The sequence below is a fragment of the Phacochoerus africanus genome, chromosome 2, assembly GCF_016906955.1.
Source record: "Phacochoerus africanus isolate WHEZ1 chromosome 2, ROS_Pafr_v1, whole genome shotgun sequence".
NCBI classification, from domain to species: domain Eukaryota; kingdom Metazoa; phylum Chordata; class Mammalia; order Artiodactyla; family Suidae; genus Phacochoerus; species Phacochoerus africanus.
In genome coordinates, this window is record NC_062545.1 from 133159144 (window position 1) to 133180455 (window position 21312).

The 21312-nt window shown below is 40.6% G+C and overlaps 2 protein-coding genes across 5 annotated transcripts in view; one reads left to right on the plus strand and one right to left on the minus strand.

Moving 5' to 3' along the window:
* Positions 1-2770: 2770 nt before the first annotated feature.
* SRP14 (signal recognition particle 14) lies at positions 2771-6231 on the plus strand. Its single transcript, XM_047766742.1, has 5 exons — positions 2771-2888; positions 3040-3112; positions 3615-3727; positions 5321-5353; positions 5836-6231. The coding sequence occupies exons 1-5, from the start codon at positions 2865-2867 to the stop codon at positions 5923-5925; spliced, it is 333 nt and encodes a 110-aa protein (XP_047622698.1). The 5' UTR covers positions 2771-2864; the 3' UTR covers positions 5926-6231.
* A 435-nt stretch (positions 6232-6666) lies between these two features.
* The window catches only part of EIF2AK4 (eukaryotic translation initiation factor 2 alpha kinase 4), a 102838-nt gene continuing 88192 nt past the window's right edge, over positions 6667-21312 (minus strand). For 3 of the 4 annotated variants that reach the window (XM_047766740.1, XM_047766738.1, XM_047766741.1), the window contains 8 exons: positions 20449-20535; positions 14783-14895; positions 12342-12400; positions 11139-11236; positions 9564-9632; positions 9093-9137; positions 7482-7600; positions 6667-6902 (listed from right to left, as the gene is read on the minus strand). In XM_047766740.1, coding sequence (XP_047622696.1) covers positions 6845-6902; positions 7482-7600; positions 9093-9137; positions 9564-9632; positions 11139-11236; positions 12342-12400; positions 14783-14895; positions 20449-20535 — 648 coding nt within the window. In that variant the 3' untranslated portion in view covers positions 6667-6844. Of the gene's footprint in view, positions 6903-7481; positions 7601-8134; positions 8756-9092; positions 9138-9563; positions 9633-11138; positions 11237-12341; positions 12401-14782; positions 14896-20448; positions 20536-21312 lie in introns of those variants that run through there. The other variant, XM_047766739.1, reaches the window with a different exon arrangement.

Consider the following 21312-nt stretch of genomic DNA (forward strand, 5'->3'; position numbering starts at 1 on the left):
AAGGCAAGGAGAATAAAAGGGTCAGAGGGTCCCTCCCTCAACTATCCCAGGACATGGGCTCAAGCATATGACTTAGGATTGGCCAAGCCAGGACTCAGAACCAGGATTCTGATTGCTGAGCTGGTGATACCAAGGCCCAGGGCTCTTCAGAGGCTATTCATAGTGGTGGTCATTGCAGGGTGGTCTTGGGCTGGCAGCCCTATAGGAGGGGTTTTCACCAGACTGTTTCAGTCTGTGCTAGTCCCACTGGCATATGAAGATGACTCTAATTTTTAGTTACAACTTTTACCTTTCTGCTGAGCTCCAAACATGTGTACACAGCTGCTGACTTGATAGTTCCACTTGGATATGTAATAGACATCTTAGATATTACAAGCTCCCCCAAACCCTTTTCATCTTAACAAAACTTTTTACTTTTCAAGTCTTTCCTATCTTAGAAAATGGCACCCCCATCTAACCACTTGTTCGAATCAAAAACCTGAGTCATCCCTGATTTCTTTTCCTCTTAATGTTCACATACAATTGAGTATAAATCCTGTTGACTCCACCTTCAAAACACTAATCTGATTGCAAATGTAGCTAGTGCCTGGACTTTCTCAATAACCTCTATGGTAGCCCGCATCCCTTCTCCCAAGATATCTGTCCTAATACCTGGAACCTGTGAATATGTTATCTTACATGTTTAAAGGACTTTGTGTATGTGATTAAATTAAGGATCTTGAGATGGGGAGGTTATCCTGGATTATCTAGGAAGGCCTAATATAACCACAAGGTTCTTAAAAAGCTGGGCAGGAGGATCAAAGTCGGTAGTAGAAGATGTGACAATGAAAGCAAGGGGCATGGGTCAAGGAATGCAGGTAGCTTCTAGAAGGGTGGGGAAACAGATTTCCCTTTGAAGCTTCCAGGAATTCAGCCCTGTAGACACAGTGATTTTAGATTTCTGAACTTCAGGCCTGTAAAAGAATAAACTCATGTTGTCTGAAGTCACTAAATTTCTGCCATTTTGTTACAGCAGCAATATGATGCTAATACAACCCTCTCATCATCTCCCCATTTCTTGCCTTGTCTCTCTACAGAGCCTTCTCCATACCACAGACAGGGGGGAATTTTTTAAAAAATGTAAATTAGATTGTCACTGCTCTGTTTAAAACTTTCTTAATGAGAGACTTTATTTGTATTGGGAACAAAAATCTGAATTTTCCACGACCATAGGCCCTATATAAGTTGGTCACTGGCTTCATCTCTAAGCTCTCCATACTCTCCCTTCTCCCCGCCTTCCACATGGGGGCTCCACTCCCAGCCACTCCTCAGCATTGTGGACACAGGGCAGCTTGTTTCCCCATTGGGGCCTTTGTTCTAGCCATTCACTGTGTCTGAAACACTCTGTCCCCTGATCTTTTTGAATGGCTGGTCCTTTTAGCTTTCAGCTCAGAGTTCTCCTCAGTGGGATTTCTCTGACCCCCAACCTAAAGTTGTCCCCTTGTCACTCTTATTTGTATCATCCCGTTTAGCTATCTTCACAGCACTCATTATCTGAAGCTATACTTCTTATTATTTCCTCCTTATTCCTTTAACCCAAGAAATTTGTCCTATGTCCTGCTATAGCCCTAACTCCCTGGCACAGGCTGAGATACCCTCAGTGAAAACCCTGTTGCATGAGTTCAGCTTGCCTTTACCAAGGTGTAAGGGTTCAAGCTGACTACTGGCAGAGCAGGGCCTAGACCCCAGGTTTCCTCACTGAGCCCAGAGGTGAACTAAGATATGGCTCCAAGCGCTCTTGAGACAGGCAGGAACCTGGGACCCTTTGCTGTAGTGGCTGCAATGCTTGCACCTAGACAAACATATCCTCCAGCAGGAAAATACAAAGAAACTATAAGGCACTAAAAATATCGGCCGATTGGGGCAAATTATGGGCAGGAAGATATGAAAAGTCTAAAAACCCAACTGCCACTTCTGAAGAGCCAAAAGCAAAAGCAGGGTCGGAAGCAAAAGCGGGAGTTCCCTCCGTGGCTCAGTGGTTAATGAACCCAACTAGGATCCATGAGGATAAGGGTTCGATCCCTGGCCTTGCTCAGTGGGTTGAAGATCTGGCGTTGGCATGATCTGTGGTGTAGGTCACAGAGGAGCTCGGCTCCCAAGTTACTGTGGCTGTAGTGTAGCTCCGATTAGACTCCTAGCCTGGGAACCTCCATATGCCTCGGGTGCGGCCCTAAAAAGACAAAAAGACATCCCTCGCCCAAAAAAGCAAAAGCAAAGTATTAGGCATGCCCCACCAAAGCTACTCCTCTGGCCCAACCTCCACCCCTGGACCTGCCCTTACAAGAACCCCGGGATGGTAGCAGTCTTGCTAGAGCTGGGGCCACCCAGCCTGGTCAGAGAAGGAGAGTTCAGTGGACCGCCAAGGAACTTATTCTAATGAAACAGCTAACGGTGCAAACCCCGAACGGTTATTGAACATTCTATGCCTCAGGCACTGTTGGAGGGATTTAATAGGAGTTCATTTACTCTTCACAACCAACTAAAAGGTGGTTACTATTATAAGGAAATTGAAGCATCAAATTGTCAGGTAAACTCGACCAACATACAGTTGAACGTACACAACTAGGTTTCCCTCGAACCTTTCCCATGCCCTCACTCTCCCTCCCACTGCTTGTGTGAAATCCCGCACAGCCCGCGAGCTTCCAAAGGACAAGCGGGGGCGTCTCAGAGCGCAGGCGCGGGGTGGGTGAGGCGGGGAAAAGGTGGAAGCAGGGATTGGGTAGAACAGAGCAGAAAAATAGCGGAAGTCCCGCCCAGCCAGGGTGGAACTTCCGGTTCCGACTGCTTGGGGCTTGTGCTGACGGAGCGGATCCCGCAGTGCCGGTATGGTGCTACTGGAGAGTGAGCAGGTATGGCGAGAGCTGGCTGGTCTAGGGGCCGAGGGGCTGATGCGGTTCGGGGCTTACTTGGGACCTCTGTTTCCGTTGGTGGGAGGTTCTGGGACTTGGCCATGCGAGAAGGGGGTTTGGGCCTAACGGGGCCGGGCTTGTTGTGTTCCAGTTCCTGACGGAGCTGACGAGGCTCTTCCAGAAGTGCCGGTTGTCGGGCAGCGTCTTCATCACCCTGAAGAAATGTAAGACGCTATGGACTGAGCAAGGCCAGGAAGGAGCTAGGAGGCCGAGCGTTTCCCCGGTCCGGGGGCCCAGTTACTGGGAGCCACAGACGGAATCTGTCTGCCGTGCATCCCTACCTTCCCCCCAACCTTGTGCTGGGCACATCCAGAGCTGACGGGCCGGAGTATTAGGGATTGTGGCTGATGCGGTCCCCAGCACTTAGTCACCTGAGTGAGGCTGTCCCAGTGAGTCCAAGCATTTCAGGCCTTTTTGTCAAGGATCCCAAAACTCCTCTACAGTTAGTGAGATTTAATCTGCTTTGATATTACAGTGTTCCCATTGTGGAAGTAGCACATAGATTCTCAAGGTAGCAATGCCTAGGGTGATGGCAGATACGTAGTTAACAGGACTAGATCATTGGAGGGGGATTAGGTTATCTTTTGTATCCCTTCCCTACTTATTAGCTTTTTGTCTGTTAACAACGTTTGTGGCTGTGTTTAACAGGATACATTTTTCACGCAGATGATGGTCGAACTAAACCCATTCCAAGGAAAGGTTCTGTGGAGGGATTTGAGCCCGCGGACAACAAGTGTCTATTAAGAGCTACTGATGGGAAAAAGAAGATCAGCACTGTGGTGAGTTGGATTCCTAACACTCCTGATTTTGTAGGTTAAAGACTTGAACTTAAGTTAGGGTATATCAGAACCAGGTTTTTTGTTGTTGTTTTGTTTTAAACTATTAAATAAAGCCTAGTTTGTAGCTCCCCACCTGTTTTGGGATCAGGGTCTTCTTTTATTACCTTAGTAGTAGAAAACTCAAGAGCAAAATTAAAATGAAGAAAGTAAAAGTCAAACGCTTGTCAGAGTAAAATTAGCGTATTGGTCCTTATAGTATCAATGTAAGGAGCAGTTGACATATTTGATTCCTTGTTCCTGTACTGTTCCTGCCTTCAATGAACAGTTTCTTGGTACCAAATGATGCTTTTTTTGCTTTTTAGGGCCACACCCGTGGCATATGGAGGTTCCCAGGCTAGGGGTCGAATTGGAGCTGTAGTAGCTGGCCTACTGCCACAGCCACAGCCACACCAGATCTGAGCCATGTCTGTGACCTACACCACAACTCACGGCAACACCGGATCCTTAACCCAACCCACTGAGTGAGGCCAGGGATCGAACACGCAACCTTATGGTTCCTAGTCAGATTCGTTTCCACTGTGCCTCAATGGGAGCTCCCCAAATGATGCTTTTACTTTTAAGCTGATTATTCCCTTTTTGTTGTGGTTCAGGTACCAAACATGTGTTATGTTAGGTTTCATATTTGAGAGCCTATAATTTATTTATTTGTTTTTGGTCACACCCACAGAAATTTCCTGATCAGGGATCGAACCTCTGCCACAGTGGCAACCAGAGCCACAGCAGTGACAATGCCTGTTCCTTAATCCGCCAAGCCACCAGGGAGTTCTGAGAGCATATAACTTAGTCAAGAGTGCTCATGTTACCTTTCAGGAGGTTGAATATATAGCAAAGCAAGAGACTCCTTGGATTCCAAATGAATACTCTTTATTCTGCTGGCACTGAGCCACACTGCCCTCTGGTCACATTGGCATAGGATATTTGTGAGAGTTTAGGCTATAATTAGTTGTTAAATCCCTCTTTATCAGTTTTCTTGAGAAGACTTTTATGAAAAGCCATCGTATGTGGCTTTTGAAAATAAAATTGGGTATCATGAAGTATAGAAAACTAAGGACTCTTCTGAGGTAGAATTTTTCTTGCAGTAGCTTGCATTTTACTTAAATGAGCCTGAATGAATGGAAAGCAGGTTTAAAATAAGATGGGAGGGAGTATTTTAAATGCACAAAAGGTTAGTACCAAGTCCTTTGATATCTCTCAGAGATATCTTTCCCAGGGTGAGAAAGTCAATGTCATCTGTGTAAGAGATTTTAGCAGAGGTGAGAAGCAGTTTCCTAAGGAGCCCACTTCTGCCTCGTTCCCATCTTGGTACAATTCTCATGGGGAAAAAAGTACAGGGCTACTTTGCTTGTTCTTTAGGCAGCGGAAAGTGGAGTAGAAAAATAGCTTTTAGTGTATTATCACTCCTAAGATTGAGAAGAAATACTTTAAAAGATTAGGATGTTGTCTTCATGAGGCGTTTGAGTTGCTGTTGGGTGAGGCAGATGACAAGGGTGTATGGATGGATGACAAGGGTGACCTTTCCCCCTTCTTTTCCAGGTGAGCTCCAAAGAAGTGAATAAGTTTCAGATGGTGAGTTTCGGCTGTTCTCTAAGTCCCCCTTCTCAGGGCAAGAGTCAGCATAATATTTAGCACTGGGTTAAGATTGCTGTTTAGGTTCACTGCTCTCCTGTGATGCTTTACCAGTAGTTCATAGTTGAAAGCTGCCAGGCTATGGATTTTACTTTCAATACTGATACTATTTTTTTATAGCTAAATTTGATGTCTTATGCTTCAGATATGCTCTACTTACAGTATAGCTGAAGTTGCCTAGAGTTTTCCATTTTTGTGGAAAAAAGTAAAATTGTGCAGCTCACTGTGGGTCAGTGTTGCAGAAGCTGCTATAATGTGAGGGCGATACCATTTTCCTTGGGAGTCAAGTGTCACATGGTATTACATGCTTTATCAGATAGGCTTTCTGATTTTTGGCTACCCTAAATCCACTATGGAAGTAGGACAGCTGCTCCAAGTCATGTTCCACCTTCCCAACTGAGGTCATGCTCTGTGTCTTTTAGGCTTATTCGAACCTGTTGAGAGCTAACATGGATGGGTTGAAGAAGAGGGACAAAAAGAGCAAGAGTAAGAAGAGCAAAGCAGCACAGTAAAGGGCATCAGATTTCCCGCCTTCACCAACTAACCACTGAGTTGCTGTTTTTCATTTGGTTTTTACTTTTGGCTACAAAGCTGGGTTTTTGATTCCCGTACAATAACTGTTTTCATGTGAGATTGGGGTCACTTTTGGATGGAAGAAAGGCTGCATTGTTTACAGGGTAGTTTATTTTAGAAGCCAATTTATTTTAGATCTGGCTAAGTGGTCTGTGTTGTATGTTTGTTTATTCCTGGATTATAGTTTAGAGTCTCTGTAGCCTTCTGTGAAGAGCACTGTACCATTAAACCTGTATTTATCATCACTATCTTTTATTCCTTTTCCCACTCCATAAAAAGTTTCTGGCAATAGCTACTCATTCTGGAATGGTGGGATTACAAATAGGCTTTAGGCCCTATCTTGTGGGTTATTGGAATTGAAACCTGACAATTTTACAAAAAGCTGTGTTATTTCATGGGTGTTTTTCCCAACTGGCTGTGTAATTTTGTTTTCTTAGTTCCTTTAGCAAATTCGAATGAGTTCTCATAGCCAATTGAGAGTTTGCTTAACAAAACTTAGTTTATGACAAAATCATCAAGAATAAAGATCCCAGGTTAATGATGATATTTGATTTCTTTATGCCCTTGACTTTGGACATTTTCATGTGCTTAGACAGTAGGGCTAAGAGAAGAACAAGGCTATTTTCTTGTGTTCTAGCTCCACAAAACCTTTAGTGCTAAGGCAATTAAAGAGCAGCAGATATATGAAAACATTTATTATATTCAAAAAGATAAATTTATAATATACATGAAAAACTTACAAAGCTCAACTTTGTAGGACAGCTTCTTAGAATATTAATTTAAAATTACAGTGAATGTACAGCATTTTATAGTATAAGCTCCTGTCCATTTGAACAATGTAATGATTGTTCTTTAGGATTAAAATAAGATTCTGTAGTAATCATCTCTGTAGCTATACAGGAATAGCACAGACACCCTGCAAAAAAGGGGAAAAGACAGGATGAGTGTAATGGGTAGAGAATAGGGTTGATAAATTATTTTTAGAACACTTAACTATAGGAGTTTTATATAATCAAAAGCAAGGTGGAAGGCTAGTCACTAAAAAAATTACTTAAGTTTTACAGGAGCTGTGGCTGGCAAACGTCCAGAGTATAAATGTCTACATAAGGAGTCCATCATTCACCTCACAGGCTTTGTTGTTGCCTTTTAAGTGGATGATCACATGGACAACTGGCATTCTGGTATGGGGACATAAAGCACAGCAGTCACACCTGCTTTCTTTCATTTCAGTGTTTCTAGGACTTACCTGGGTGATGACAGCTATAACTGGGATAGTTGCTACTGGGACCACTGTGTTTGTTATTGACAAGGTCATGGCTGTGATTCACATTCCTGAGCAGTATTACTGGTTACCAGTTGCAGTTCTAACATAGCAGCTTATTAGCCATCTAACCTCAATAAGACAATAAAAATATTTGATACTTTAAAATCCCTTGGGAAAAAACAAACCTCGAATCTTTCCCATGTCAAAAGCTGCAATGCATTAATAACTTACTTTTTTTCTACTTTGATGTTATAAATTTCATCACAGACTAATTTGAGGTATCTTTGCTTTGGCAGGCGTGACAACAGCTGCTTCACAGTTGTGTTAAATGCCTGTTCATCAGCATCCCACTAGGAAAAAATAGATAAGACTTAATCACTGGTACTAGGGTTTATTAACTGGCTTTTTCTGGGTGACTAATGAAATGTCAATGCCATTTCCCCCTTTATACTGAAGAGATCAGTTACAGGGAGAGAGAACCAGTGGGGAGACTGCTTGGGTTCTTTGAAGTATTGAGTTTCTCTCCAAGACCACCTTACTAGATCCTGATTGACAATGCTGCAGCCGCAGTGTGCCACTGTGACTTGTATACCAGTTATTTCTGCCAACTGTTGACTTCATGTGAAATGGAGATATCACCTCTGATGTGAATATGTATGTCTCATAAAGCAGTAAACTGCTAGTACAGTGCTATGTGCTTATTTACCAGACAAGAGAATACCAATGGGGAAAGGGAAGGCGGAGAGTTAGCCTTTTTTTTTTTTTTTTTTTTAATAATTTTTACAGCCGCACCTGCAGCATATGGACGTTCGCAGGTCAGGGGTCAAATTGGAGCTGCAGCTTGTAGAAACAGTGGATCCTTAACTCACTGAATGAAGCCAGGGATCGAACCCACATTCTCACAGAGAAAATGATGTCAGGTCCCTAATCTGCTGAGCCACAAACAGGAACTCTGAGAGTAAGCTTATAAAAGAAGCTACAAGGGTATATTATATAGCTCAGGGAATATGGCCAGTATTTTATATAAACAGAGTGTGACTTTAAAAAGACCCAGAAAATTGTAGTGTTTAATATTAGTTCTGGGGCAAAATTCATCTTTCATCTAACGTAATCTGTGATACACATTCTGGATAGATGAAAGTATTTTTTGGTATGACATGTAAAAATCACCTCTAGGTTATAAACTTTCTTATAGCAAAGGTAAGTATAAAGATTTTTAAAAGTTCAATTAGGCTATCTGATAATAAGGGTATACCTGTAAAAAAAAAAAAAAGCATAAAGGACCTAAATTAATTTAATTTTTACAAAAAGATTTCCATGTAGTTCTAGTTCTACAAATGAGCTTCCCTGGTTAGAACAGTTTGTTTGAAGCAGAATAATATAGTGGTTAAGAAATCCTTGCTCTGCAGCTTCCTAGTTGGGTGACTTTGAATAAGATACTTAACTTCTCTGCTTCTGTTCTCCACAAAATGTAAAATGATTCCATTTATCTGTAAAATGGAGACCTGTAAAAAAGGTAATAATATGTATCCCTTGGGGTTGTTATGATTAAATGAGTTAATATTTGTAAAATGCTTAGAACAAGACCTTCCAGAGCCTAACACACAATAAAATCATCTCTGAGATTTAAAAGAAAATCACTAGAAAAGTATGATTCCCTCAAAATCTGATTTGGTTATATATACATCACATAAAAGGAACACTATTACTAAATTCCTGGAACTGCCAGAAAAACACCTACTATCACTAAGAAAATGCCATTTTCAATTTTCTTTTGACAAATTGACAGCAGAGCTTTGGGATTTTTAAAGGCCATCATGTAGAGGAGTTTGTCTTGCTTACCTCTAATGATAAAAACTGTAAGATTGTTTCCTTGGGTAGATCCACCTGTTATACACAAAAATGTACATCATGTCAGGGAGCCTAGCAGCACATATGGACTTGAGACTGTGGTGTCACTCTGGATGGAGCAACGTGAATGGGATGCTGCCTTGCTACTTTTGGGCCCTGGTTAAGAGATGAGACCTCAGCCCTGGTAAGCTAATACGCCCAGTCTCCTCACACTCCATTGGAAGGTTTGACACTGTTATCTGAAACATTTAGGAAAATGATGATTTTTGTTTTCACTACCCACCCCCACCACCTTTCAGGGGAAGAAAGTAGGAGTAACAAAAAACCTCTCATTTTCTCACAGTGGTAACAGGCTTGCATCCCGATGTTGCTGAAGCTGAGCAAAAGAGCCCTGACCTCTGAGGAAACTACTCTGATAGCAGAGCAAAAGTGATCCTCAAACTGTTAAAGGACGTGACTTACAGCCAAAATTTCAATTTCACTGCTTTTCTGATGTAAGTTGGCAAGGGAGGTCTGAAGTCGAGTTTGTACCTGATAAGAAGAAAGGTGTCAGAATTCAGAATCTGTTAAAGTGACCATCTTTCTTGCCATTTCTTTTTTTTTTTTTGTCTTTTTGCCATTTCTTGGGCCGCTCCCACAGCATATGGAGGTTCCCAGGCTAGGGGTCGAATCGGAGCTGTAGCTGCGAGCCTACGCCAGAGCCACAGCAACGCAGGATCCGAGCTGCGTCTGCACCCTACACCACAGCTCATGGCAACGCCGGATCCTTAACCCACTGAGCAAGGCCAAGGATCGAACCCGCAACCTCATGGTTCCTAGTCGGATTTGTTAACCACTGTGCCACAACAGGAACTCCCCATTTCATTTTTTATTCCAAGAAACAGTCATGGGTGACAAATCAAAGCCTAGAAGGGATCCCAAATATATAATCTAAGGACTTGTTTTTAATCCAATTCGGAAAGATGATTGTCTAACTTATTATGATCTTGGGGGAAATGAAATTTTATAGCCTATCTTGATCATTTGTTAACTAATCCACCTAGCTGCTTATTTATAATTTTGAAATGACACCTAATAGATGCTCAATACAGTCAAATAGTGCGTGTGGAAGCAGGGAGATTTTAGTACTAAGCTAAATTTAGAAAAACAGGAAGGTGACAGCAGTGGGAACACAGAACTGAAATATGTTAGAAAGTTAATGAAAAATGAGTTTCCACCCAACATTCTGAGAAGCAGCCAGGAAAGCTTACATAATGAGGTAACTTGATCTTTTGTATTTCAGTCTAATCCCATTTCTAAATAATGACTGATCTCTTTAACACCCTCTTCCCAAGTGAGGCCAGTGTCACAACCCTGCTCATTAGCCTGTCTGCACTGTCCTTTGTGCCCTCCCTTCCATTTGAAATACCCTCTTCTTTCCTCCCTGCCTGTTTAAATCCTTCAGGGATCACCTCCATGTAGCCTTTCTTGATCATCCATGCAAACACTGACCTCTGTCTCTCTCTCATGTCTATATCCCTCTCTAACACTCATTAATTCAGCATCCTATGACTTATGTCTTCCTATTCTCTAACTCAATAATGCTTATGCTTCTAAGGATGCAAACTCTTCAAGGACTGGGGCAACATCACATCTTAATCTGTTTTACCTGGCACTTAGCACAGACTCAGGTAAATGGTGGAAACCGGAAACATGTATGCAATGAGAAATCTGCCTCAAGTTTTCTGAGAGATTTCTCTTGTTATTCACAACAAAAACAAACCCCACCTGCAATTAGAGCCGGATCAGAAAGTTTCTGTTTAGATCCACTAATTCTGACCAACAGCTGCTTTTAGATGCCTACAGAGTACACTGACGCCTCTTTGGAAGACAAACGGGGCAGAATCCTGGCACCAGGGATGCTTTGTGATGATGAAATTTTCAGAAGCCACCAGGAAGTGGGAAGAAAAACATTTCCAGGAAACTGCTGCTTCTTTCCCTTTCCTGTTTTCTTCCTCTGTAGCTCACATTAGAAAGCTGAGGAAACTGACCACGTACCTGGGTTTCATATCGCCTCCTAGTGCTGGCTGACAGCTTCTCTGGGGCTACCACGCTCACAATGGGAACAACCGTTGCTCCATGGATTTCAAACAAACCTGAAAGAGAGTTTTAGAACTTATGGCCTTATATGGTCTCACTTTCTGTTTTTTCTTTTCTTTTTTTTTTTTTTTTTTGTCTTTTTGCCATTTATTGGGCCGCTCTTGCGGCATATGGAGTTCCCAGGCTAGGGGCCTAATCGAAGCTGTAGCCGGCCTAAGCCAGAGCCACAGCAATGCAGGATCCGAGCCGCGTCTGCAACCTACACCACAGCTCACGGCAACACCAGATCTTTAACCCACTGTGGTCTCACTTTCTGTAACACACCACAAAGATGACAGTGATGATTAGAAAACACTGGAGGGTGCTTCTATGGACTAGATTCTATCTGAGCCTTGTTTTCTATCTCTGCAACTGCCTTCACTTGCTAAGAAGCCCAGAACTCTACCCATCACCCTCAGCTGTTTTGAAGCTTCTGTCAAGATCACCAGCCTTCTCTCCATAGGTGGGAGGTGACAGGCATAGGGGAAGCATTATGAGTCAAACCTCATGAACCTAAGGGAAAAGAAATCAAACTTAATATGCCCCAGACTCTAATACTTATTTAAATTCCTCAAAAGATTTGAAATCTGATGGTAACAGGAAGTCAGTGCTAACAGAAATGGACCCAAAAGACCCAATTCTTTTAAAGCCAAATATGTCTTCCTGTTCTTCATTGGGAACATTTTCAATCAGGTTGACAGATGTGAAACTAAAGGTGTAACTATCACTACTGTTCCCTCTTGGCTTTCTTGAAAACAAACGTATATAGTGCCTTTCCATAAGGCATTTCAAAATACTTGTCTTCAATCTTCTGGATGGGGAAAATTTATCCACATTCGATCTATACAATAAACTGAATTGAAGGGAGATTAAACCACTTGTAAAAAATAAGACAGGAAGACAGAGCTATATCAGGATCGGAAGAGTTGCCAAATTCCCAGTGGTTTCATTTTCTAAGATGTGGGTTTCAAAGCATAGGGATGAATTCAGTTTGGTAAAATTAATTGTATATATGTTACTTAAAAAATATATTTCTGATGCGGTGACTTAGCCACAGTCCTAAGTATTTAGAGCAAATGCACACAAGCACTGTTATGTTTAGATTGCAATTAGTAATTATACCTGAAGCATTAGAAAATGACCCCTTCAGACTTTGTACTGCAAGATTATCGGAACCTTCTCTAAAAACAAGCAAACAAAAACAATTAGAATAAACAGTCAATGAGACAAAAGCAACACAGATGATTTATAGTGAGCTATACTTGGAGGCTTTTTTCTATTAAGTATAAAAATATTTAATAACTTTTGGTTATTAGTGGAGGAATAACAAAACCAAAAAATTTGCACTCAATTATGCTTTGGTTAAGAACAAATAACAATGATAAAGGATGTCATTTCAAATTAACATTCTAAAGACGACATTCTCATTTATTCACCTGGGTTTGAAATTCTGGCTCAACATAAAAAGCTAATTTCAATGAAATATAATGGTGCTCTTTCTGCTCCCCTTATAATACAAGGAAACATAAGCAATGCCCCACCTTCATTATGGCAGCAGCCCTGGAGATCACCCACAGGAGAATGTTTAGTAAATGAGATTCTTTCAAAAGCTGTGAATGGATGTTTTTTCAAAGACTGAATTAATTTATAGCCTTTGAGAGACACAATGGCACTCTATCTTGGGAAAAAAGGGGAATAATCATTCACATGGAGGAACAACTTTAAACCTTTCCCTGCTCAAACTAAAGCCCAATCTAGCCATTTAAGTGTCTTAATGTTTGCCTGTACTAATGGTCACTATTAGTTGACTATTTTTTGTTTTCTCTGCCTTTGATTTGGATCCTTAATTGTAATACCTGGTGACTTCAAGAACATATTCCCTTAAAAAAACCCTAATGGTGAATTTATTCAAGCTAGGTGCAGAGGGGCACCGGTAGGGGCCAGGGAGGGAGAAGCTAGCAAGGACATTTATTTTATATAAGCCAAGATTTCTCAGTCTTGGCACCACTGACATGGTGGGCCAGATAATTTGGGGGTTGGGATGGGATCAGTTCTGTGCACTAGAGGGTGTTTAACAGAATCCCTGGTCTCTGCCAGATACTAGTGGTACCTCCTGTTGTAACAACCAAAAATGTCTGCAAACATTGCCAAATGTCCCCTGGAGAGGAAAATCGCTACTGGTTGAGAGTCACTGATCTAAGTTCAAAAAAAAAGTAGAGTACTATATTTTCTGATTATAACCAAAAATATAAGAGTTACAAATATATAGAAAAACTTAAAGAAAATTAAAGATCCCTCATAATTCCACTAACCAGAAATAATTATAATTGAAAATTTGGTCCATCATTACAGACATTTTTCTCTGTATGGACTATATATATACCTTGGTTGAAACAAAAATGAGATCATACCATACATCTTATTTGTGGACATCCTTCCTTGTAATAACAGCTTTATTAGAATCATCATTTTAAAAGGCTGGCACAGTGTTTCACTGTATTTAACCAAAATTCAAACAATCTTCTATTAATGAATAGTGTGATATTGCAAGTGGGAGATTGTCAAAGTGTGGTCCAGGGATCTCTGGAGGTCCCTGAAATACTTTCACAGGGTATCTGCAAGGTCAGAACTATTTTCACAATAACCCTAAAACATTAATTATCCTTTTTATTCTTATCCTCTCATGATTGTGTATTAGAATTTTCCAGAGATTATATAATGTGTGATATCACAACAGATTGAATGCAAAAACAGTTAAGACAATATAGTTTCTTTTACTGAAGCATTCGCGATTACAAAAATGTAAAACAATGCATTAACAGTGTCTGCAAACGTGAAACAATGCCCCTCTTTCTTACTAAATTTACTTTGTTTTGGACAACAGTTATTTTCCATTAAAAGTATTATTTAGGTTTGCATGTGATATGTTTTACTGTTATTTTAAAATAAGTATTTTTAAAATGTTTACATTTCTAACACAAAAATTATTGATAAAGTCCACATAAACAAAGCTCGCTGGGGTCATCCTCAAAATAATTTTTAAGGGTATGAGAATTGCTATTAGAAACAGTGCTTCCATAGGCATCTTTGTACATATCCCTAGGGAATAATTTTACTATCAATTCCTAAAGTGGAATTGCTGGGTCGTTTTTTTTAAGGCTTTTAACTTTGTTAAATTCTTATCCTGAGAGTTGAACCAATTTGCATTCCCATGATGAATACGTAGAATCTTTTCCCAGAACATTATTAGGAATACTGTCCCAGAATATTAGCTCTTTCAAAACACTACTGAAATTCACTGAGTAACAGACCAAATAAGATAACAGCAGATAGATTTTGGTTTCTTAGGCTTTTCAAAATGATAAAATGTTCTCTGATGTGTTAGAACAGATGTTGAAAATAAGATATACACTTAAACTGCTGAGTTATTCAGAAGCAATAGAATGGTTCATAAAAAGTTATCCTGACCTATCTTCGCTTCCCAAAAGGATCAAATTGACTTTTAAAGTAAATGTACAGAAATTCTATATAGGCAGTTTCTGAGCTTCTGTTTACTAAGTTACCTGACAGTCCTCTCATCACTGACTTTAGTTCTCAGTTTCTGCAAAACATGGTCCACCAGATCGGACTCCAGCACACGTTTCTCTGTTTGTCTTTCTTTCTCAAAAGACTTAACCTTAAAAAGAATGAAACAGATGTGTCATTTCTAAAGCCAACAGGCTGAAGAATACCACAGTAAGACTAATAGTCAACAGTTTAGGTTGGTGGCTCTTATTAGGAGTGATTTTGCTCCCCACAAGACATGTGATCAGAAATATCTGTGGTTGCAACAACTGTGGGGGGTGCTACTGGCATCTAGTGGGCAGAGGCCAGGGATGCTGCTAAGCACCCTACAGTGCACAGGATGCCCCCACAAAGAATTATCTAGCTCCAAATGTTAAAGTAGGGCTGTTGAGAAACCCTGGGCTAGATTAGAATATCTTATAAATGACAGAATTTTTAAAAAAAGGCCAAGACGAATTTCATTCTTATTTTGTTCTTTGACATATTTCTCCCCTTAAAACATCTTCTTGGTCAGTCACTAAGGTTTCTACAACTCCTCCCCGCCTCCTTTCCAGACCCCAGTCCTGTCACCCCACATTTATGGTGCCTGCCCTTTCATCTTCACTCCCATGGCCAGCACCCTGCCTTGGCCTGGGGTAGCCTGAGAGTCTACCCTTGTCTACCCCCATCTTCAGTTTCCCCTCACTTCACTCCATGCTATGCATCCATGCAGATTAATTTCTCTCATATACAACTCTGACCAAAAACGTAACATTGGCCCCCCCACTAACCGATAAAGTCTGAATTCCTTGTTTGGGTATTGTGGCTCTCCACGAGCTAGCCAGAACCATTCTCTCCTGCTGAAGTGCCCTTCTTCACAATCCTGTGTCATCCCAAACAGACTATTTGGGGGTGACACTAGAATAGTTGTCTGCTGGCTGCCTCTACCTATGGAAAAATCTCTAAAAGAGTGACCATTACCATTACTATTCCTTTGCTTAAAAGGCCTTTTTAGCATGTACCTATATCCTGCCCATCCTTGAGGGTCCAGCATTAATCCCACCTCCACTATGAAGATATCCCTGCTACCTCTGTTGTAATGTCTCAGGCTAATGAACCCTCAGAGAACTTTCCTATAGGATTCTCATGGCATTTAGCATTTTCTGGCTCATGATCATGAATGAATGTCTTCTAATCCCTACCAGATTATAAACTCCTTGAGAGCAGAGCCTGTGGTTTAAATATGCCTGCATCCCTCATGGCCCTAAATTTAATCCCTCCTGTACTGTGAATGCTTTTAAAATGCACTTGCAGAATGGGGTGGGGAGGACGTGATGTCTTGCCCTTTAAATAGGAAGATGATGCTACTGACCCACTGTTAATAATCCAAAGAACTGGATGGGCTAGAATAATGTATAAGATTACTTTTTTGTTTGTGTTTTTATTAAGGGCTGCACTTGTGGCATATGGAAATTCCCAGGCTAGAGGATGAATGAGAGTTGCAGCTGCTAGTCTATGCCTCAGCCACAGCCACACTGGATCCAAGCTGTATCTATGACCTATGCTGTAGCGTGTGGTGATGTTGGATCCTTAACCCACTGAGCAAAGGCCAGGGATCAAAACTGCATTCTAAGGGACACTATGTCAGGTTCTTAACCCGCTGAGCCATGATGGAACTCCCTTTTTTTTTGGAAGCAGATTCTAATTTAAGTTTTAAAAATTTGATAATCCTTATAGTAGTATGTTATGATGCTGGAATTATCTAGCAGAAGCTAGATGCTCGTCTCATGGTAATATTACAGGAGCAATCACTGCTCTGGAAGGGGCCTGATCAGTAGGACTTAGGGTCATTTATGAGTTTGCGATTAACAAGCAGACTAGTTTTGGGGACTTATAAATCTTCCCATGAAGAATTAACTACTACAACTATTGTCTTCCTGCCTTAAACAACTAGAAAACCAGACAAAATACATAAACAATGGTTTTCAGACACTAAACAACAAATAGTGGAGGACTGTTATCCTGAGAGAAGAGAAAGAGAGTGAGCCTACAAGTGCCCCAGATTACTGTGTTGAAGAAATCTGCAGACTGCAGTGCAGGGGGAGGAACCTTAACAGAGACCAGGAGTTAAGGAGTTGCTTAGGTGGAGTTCAGGTAGGCCAAGATGGCTAGAAATTGTAGGGCAGAGGACTGGAGAGGCGAGAGCGACACAAAGAGAAAGATTTCTGGGGCTCTGCAGACAAGTCCACTCACACTGTTGGCAGAGAACTGATCTGTGCATGAGTGAGAGGAAACTCTCCAAGACTGGGGAAATAACCACCAGAAATGAATAGGCATGATAATTTCTGAAATCCACAGGGCTGAGAATAGTTATTGTTCTTATCAGAGTAGAGAGACCTCATGATACACTGGGCTGCAGGCAGAATCCTCCAAAGGGTACTGTCTTGACTAAAGGCTGCCCTGGATCTGCCCTAACAAAACTTAAAATCAAGCCAGAAAGAACTGAACAGAATTCAAGGATCTTAACTACATCCTAGAACAAAGTCCAATAGTATTTAAAGGAACATAAAACCCAGCACCAAAAAATGTACAGGAGTTCTTGTGTGGCTCAGTGGGTTAAGGACCCAACATTGTGAGCATGTGGGTTCAATCCCTGGCCTTGGCTCAGTGGGTTAAGGATTTGGCTTTGTTACAAGCTGCAGTGTATGTCACAGATGTGGCGCAGATCTGGTGTTGCTGTGGCTGTGGCCTCAGATGCAGCTCCAGTTCAATCCCTGGGCCAGGAACTTCCATATACTGCAGGTGTGGCCATTAAAAAAGAAAAAAGTAGGAGTTCCCGTCGTGGCGCAGCGGAAAAGAATCTGACTAGGAACCATGAGGTTGTGGGTTCGATCCCTGGCCTCGCTCAGTGGGTTAAGGATCCAGTGTTGCTGTGAGCTGTGGTGTAGGGCAGCAGTTACATCTCCAATTCGACCCCTAGCCTGGGGAACCTCCATATGCCGCGGGTGCGGCCCTAAAAGGACAAAAGACAAAAAAAACCCCCCAAAAAAGTAGAATTCATATGTTCAACAACCAGCCAAAAACTACCAATAATGCAAAGTGGAAGGAAAATAAGACTCATAACCAGGAGAAACATCAATAGATAGAAAGACTAGAAATGTCAAGATGATGGAATCTAAAAGGACTATTATAATCTTATAAAAAAATAAAGGAAACAAGAACCATGATGGAGCGAGATAGGACAGACATTAAAAAAAAGACAAATGTAACTTGTTGGGATGAAAAAACTATGATATCTGAAATAAGAAATGCACTGGATGGGATTAATATCAGATAAGATATTACAGAAAAGATCAGTGAATAATCCAGAAAAAAGCAGAAAGAAAAAACAAACCACACAAAAGACTGAGCCTCAATGAGCTATCAATGAGCTATCAAATGGTTAACATACTGTAATCAGATTCCAAGAAGAAAAAGGGGCAGAAAAATACCTGAAGAATTAGTCTGAAAAATTTCCAAATTTGTTGAAAACTATAAATCTACAGTTCAATGAATCTCTGTGAATACCATGTATTAGAACATAAAGAATATCACATCAAGGCACATCATATTCAAGTTGCAGAAAACCAGTGATGAAAGAAAATCTTAAAAAGGTACCGGAAAATAAAAAGGTACATTATAAACAGAAGATCAAAGCAGATTTTATAAACAGAAACTATCAGGTCAGAAGACAATAAAACCCATGTTCAAAGTGCAAAAAATTTAAATCATGAATTCTATACCTAGCAAAAACATCTCTCAAAAGATGAAGGCAAAATGAAGACCTTCTCAGACCAATCACATTTGAGAGAATTCATCACCAGGAGACCTGGACTAATTAGAAATATTAGGAAATTCTTCAGTCAGAAGGAAAATGAAATCAGAGTATTTGGCTGAACACAAAAGAATAAACAGTTTCAGAAATGGTAAAATGTGGGTAAATGACATTTCCCCTTTATTGTAAAAATCTTTTAAAAAGTAACTAACTAAAATACTAACAATGTATTATGAAGTTAATAACATATGTAGAAAAAAATTGGCAACAATAGCACAAAGGATGAGGGAAAATGGGAATATGCATTTTTAAGGTTATTACACTATATGTGAAGGCACATTTTTTGAAGATAGAATGTGGTTAGTTAAAGACATATATACTATAAGCTCTAGAGAACTCACTAAAAAAACTTACCAAAAATGAGAGTTATAGTCAGTAAACCAATAGCAGAGATAAAATGGAATTAAAAACTATTAAATATGAAAAGAAGGCATGAAAAGAGGAGAAAATGGGGGTGGGGGAAGATGGAACAAACAGAAAACAAAGAGTAAAATGATAGATTTAAACCCAACCATTTCAATAACTGCATTACACATAAATGGTCTAACCATTTCAATTAAAAGGAGTGGATAAAAAAAACAAACCTCAACTAGTTACCATCTCTAAATCCAAATTTAGCAGAATGAAGAAAGAAAGAATAGAAATCAATAAAATAGAAAATGAACAAACAAAAAAAAGAAAAAAAATCAATGATATCAAAAGCTGGCTTTCTGAAAAGACAAAATTGATAAACCTCTACCACCCAGGTGATTGGGAGAAAAAAAGGGTGAAGACATCAGTTACCAATATCAGGAATGAAAGAGGGGCTATCATTACAGATCCCATAGATAGTGAAAGGGAATATTTGAAAACTCAGGTGAAATGGAAACAGTGAGAAAGATACAAACTACCAAAACTCACTTGAGGAGAAAGAGGCAAACTGACAGCTCTATATCTAGGCCCCTCTGGTTTTACTGGTGAATTCTACCAAATATCTGAGGTTAAATAAGACCGATTCTTCACAAAATTATCCTGCAAACAGAAGATCCAACTCATTTATGAAGCCAACATCACTATCAAAAGCTATCAAAACCAAAGACATTTATAAGATAAAAACAAGGGGAAAATATTTTTTCCTTTAAAAATAAAAGTTATGAGGTTATGTATTTATGAGCATTATGAGTTAAATGAAATATAGTGAAATTGGTTAGGAAGTAGCCAGAGGATGTGCCAACCAGCAGGTATCAGCTATAGTTATTTATTTATTTTTTGCTCTTTTGTCTTTTTAGGGCTGTACCCACAGCCTTGGAGGTTCCCAGGCTAGGGGTCCAATAGGAGCTGTAGCTGCCAGGCTACACCACAGCCACAGCAACTTGGGATTCGAACCTCGTCTGAGACCTACACCAGAGCTCAGAGTAACATCAGATCCCCAATCCACCAAGTGAGGCCAGGTATCAAACCCACATCCTCATGGACACCAGTCAGGTTTGCCAACCACTGAGCCATAATGGGAACTCCTTATTCTTTTTTTCTGAGAGAAAGGGAACAAGGGGAAAAAGGTAAAGAGAAAAAAACAAACAAACAAACAAAAAAAACAGATATAGTTTTTACATTTTTTTTTTTAAGTTCAAAGGAAAGTGTTCAGATTCAGATTCTCTCTTTTTTTATACATGTTCTCCAAAAACAGGCCCAGCAATTCAAAAGGAGAATGAAATAATCGATTCCCTCCCGCACCCAAGGCCAGGGCCTCAGTGGGAAGGCTGGGGGCTTCACAGTTAATAGAGTTTGGGAAATCTGACTGTTGAATTGTGAGAGATTTCCTCTGGTCTTTACCTTGACATGGCTTCCTTCTTTATCTGACACAAGGGCCACATAGGTGATTTCATGATGTCTGCAGTACTCCTGTAACTCCTCTTGGGACTGAAACAAATAAACACAGAACATCTGGAACAGCTTCAAGTAATTAAGGAGAATGAAAACAGTGAGTTCAGTGTATTCTCAAAGGGAATTACTCAACATGCTGATTTCAGGGTTTATATAAATATCAAGCAAGAAGCGTATGCAAATTCAAAGGAAGACCAAGACTTCTTTTGATTTCCTGCTTCTGCTATTGTTCTAAGGGGCCAAGTCACTCAATGGGATTACGACACTGTAAGAGGTTTTTGGAAGCTTCACAACTTGATAGAAGGTGCCCAAAACTAACACACACACACACACAGTGAAAAGGCCTTTGGGGAAAGCCAAGGCAACAAGAGAAATAGTAGAAGGTGAAAAGAAGAACTGAAGCATACAGCAAAGAAGCATCAAAGCAGAGAAGCCTGCAGGGGATGCTCCTGTACTGGGCTGAAGTCACCATCACCCTGAGCTGATAATTTTACTCTAGCACAGAATACTTCTCTGACAATTTATAAATAACATAAGCAAATGGAATAGGATATTGCTCTATAAAATGATTATAATTTTATACTCGGTACACTTCTACATGAATTTTTATATAACACACACAAAGATGGCCAGCAGCTCTTGGCAGGTGATGTGGAAGGAGCAGGTGGGAGGGTGGGGTTCTGTTTCCCAGGGCACCTCTTCATGCTTTGGGGCACCATCAGTGTGGGTGAACCTGGATGACCTCTTGGAAATGCAGCCCCTTCCTTGATCTGCTTGTACGCAAGTAAGTCATCTAAAGCCCCCCATACTAAA